This window comes from Ptychodera flava, unplaced genomic scaffold, assembly GCF_041260155.1.
Source record: "Ptychodera flava strain L36383 unplaced genomic scaffold, AS_Pfla_20210202 Scaffold_64__1_contigs__length_706160_pilon, whole genome shotgun sequence".
Lineage (NCBI taxonomy): Eukaryota > Metazoa > Hemichordata > Enteropneusta > Ptychoderidae > Ptychodera > Ptychodera flava.
In genome coordinates, this window is record NW_027248386.1 from 222,505 (window position 1) to 225,033 (window position 2,529).

Here is a 2,529-nt window from a genome sequence, read left to right on the forward strand (position 1 = left end):
ATGTGGGCCAAACGTTCAGAGAAAAGATTTCGTGTTCACCCTTCCGGTCAAAACGAGCCACATCCAGCTCCCAAGTCATCCAAAAAACAAACCGGAGCAGCGATTGAAGGCAACAGAGAATCTATTGAAGCCTCAGTCAATTCAGAGACATTTACAAAGGATCTATCGTCCAGAAAAGCTGACTCGAATCGAAGTGACGCCAAGACTAATGTACTTATAATTGGACGTATGTCGTCCGCTTCTACTGCAACCGGCATGCTATTCCTTAGACGAGATGATACTTTCTACGTTGGAGAGCCGGGACACATGCTGTGCAAAACAGTATTTCACAAACACACATACATTGACAGTGCCGATTACCTCGAGGAAATGCAGCCACAGCTCTGCCAGTTTCTAGGAGATTTGTTTAGCTGCGATTTTTCCTCGCACACCTACTATGTGAATAAACTGAATCTAAAAGGCGCTCATCCAGGCAAGGGAAGTTTAGGGAATCTGAATTATCCAATGACTGCAGCTGTACTATCGAAATTCTGTCGAACAAAACATAATATCATCGCCAAAGTTCTTCGCTTCAGTGACATTACGCCATGCCTGCCAACTTTTCAGAAGTACAATGTTAAATTTGTGTTTTTGGCTCGAGACCCCAGAGGGCTGGTCACTTCTCGACTGCGTCGATGGGGAACAATTTTGGCAAATCTAAATAATGAAGAAAGCGATAAATATTTTCCCGCTGCAAAAATAGTGAAAGAACACTGTGCATGGCTAGACAAGGTGTTTAATTTACTAAAGGATGGTCCAATGTGGTTTAGGGAGAACTCCATGTTGGTTCGTTTTGATGATAAGTGTTTATTCCCCGGAATCGTCGATCAGGCAATCTATGACTTTGTTGGAATCACTGCACCCTCACCTAGCTCCCCGATTTCCCAAAGCCACAATGAATCAGCAAGAAATTGGCTGATTTCCCACAGCTATGAGAGAATGAAAGAATTACAAGATTACTGCCCAGAACATATATACAATGAATTTGGATGGTTGGTGATCAATAATAAGAAGGAATTTGAGAAGGCGAAGACATCTTGGTACAGACCAATGCCAAGGGATGAAATCATACCGAACTATAATCTACCCTAATTTGTCAATGTCTTGTTAAGGATAGCTGTGTTTACCACCACAATCATCTCATTGTAGCCACATATGTTATGTTAGCTTTGTTTCACTACGAATTATTACCACTCTTAAGGGGACTTGCACGTAACAAACTTATTTTTTCAAAGCAATATTTCTCATCCAAGATAAGAAGGGAACCCTCTTCAATTATATGAACTTTAGTGGGGTATCAATAGATTACTCTAAGGTCTAAGCGGTTAGGTGTTTGGTGTAGAAAACCTACATTTTAGTATCAATGATAAATTATGTCTAAAGTTGAGTATTTCGTTTGAAGGAAGAGTATATACTTAAGCAATACAGCATACCCAGTGACAGTATACCATGGGATTTTGACCAGCTCACGACATATATGCACGGGTGATAGCGAGTGCATATATGAAGTGAACTTGTCAAAATCGAGTGGCAGACCATCGCTGGGTGTGTTTATTGCTATTATAGCATAACAGTGTATTGAAATTCTGGCACGGAACGTCAAAAAGACGATTTTGCTCTTGCCGAGAGCTCGCGTATTTACCACCCGTGTTATATAGCAAATATATTACGGTTCTTTTCGCGTCTCCACCAATCAGATCGCTGTAGATGCTCCATAATAGACTGGTGTGATATAATATATAATAAATGCCATCTTTGCATTATCTATTTTATAATGGCAGGGATTTAAAGATTAACACACAAATAGAGTGACTACAATTATGGTAAGGAAATGTAAAATATCTGTAGTTCATAATGTGATAATTTTATTGCCAAACAAAAAAGTGGTTTTTTTATAGTATGTAAAGAACACAATGTGAAAATTCATAAAATTTGACCTAGCAGAGTTTAGTTAAATTGTTTTGAAATCTAAAAATAAGAAGCAAAGAGAAGCTAGGAAATCAAATATTAAGCATAAATTTGCATACATTTAAACTTCTTTCTCACCCAACTTATGACTAATTTAGGAGCTCGAGGTGTATCTATAGAAAGAATCATTCACTGTGACAAATCACTCAGTAATATCTACCTAAAAATCAGGTAAGCTGGACTCTTTGCTATCCTATTTCAAGTAAATTCCGTTTCTTTCTGTGGGCCATTGTTGTATTAATCAACATATCCAATTTGTTTACTCTCTGTTTCCTTCTTTCACTACATTTCACTACATTTCCACTTTTATTCACCCTCGACAGGAAAATAATTAATTATGAAAACTCGTACCAACTTGGCAACACTTTTCCAGTGATTCAAATTCGACTGACAAATCTGGCACAACTTGTGCGTCATTTGGTTGAAATTTGACTGGAGCTATATATGAGTATGATATGAGAAATTTTGGAACACCTTTGATCACAAATATTGTCTGGCAGTGTAAAGTATTTAATATGTGAT

General features: G+C 37.9%; 1 protein-coding gene across 1 annotated transcript; it reads left to right on the plus strand.

Moving 5' to 3' along the window:
* LOC139128672 (carbohydrate sulfotransferase 1-like) lies at positions 1–1,131 on the plus strand. The gene has a single exon (XM_070694409.1). The coding sequence runs from the start codon at positions 1–3 to the stop codon at positions 1,129–1,131; it is 1,131 nt and encodes a 376-aa protein (XP_070550510.1).
* The last annotated feature ends 1,398 nt before the right edge of the window (positions 1,132–2,529 follow it).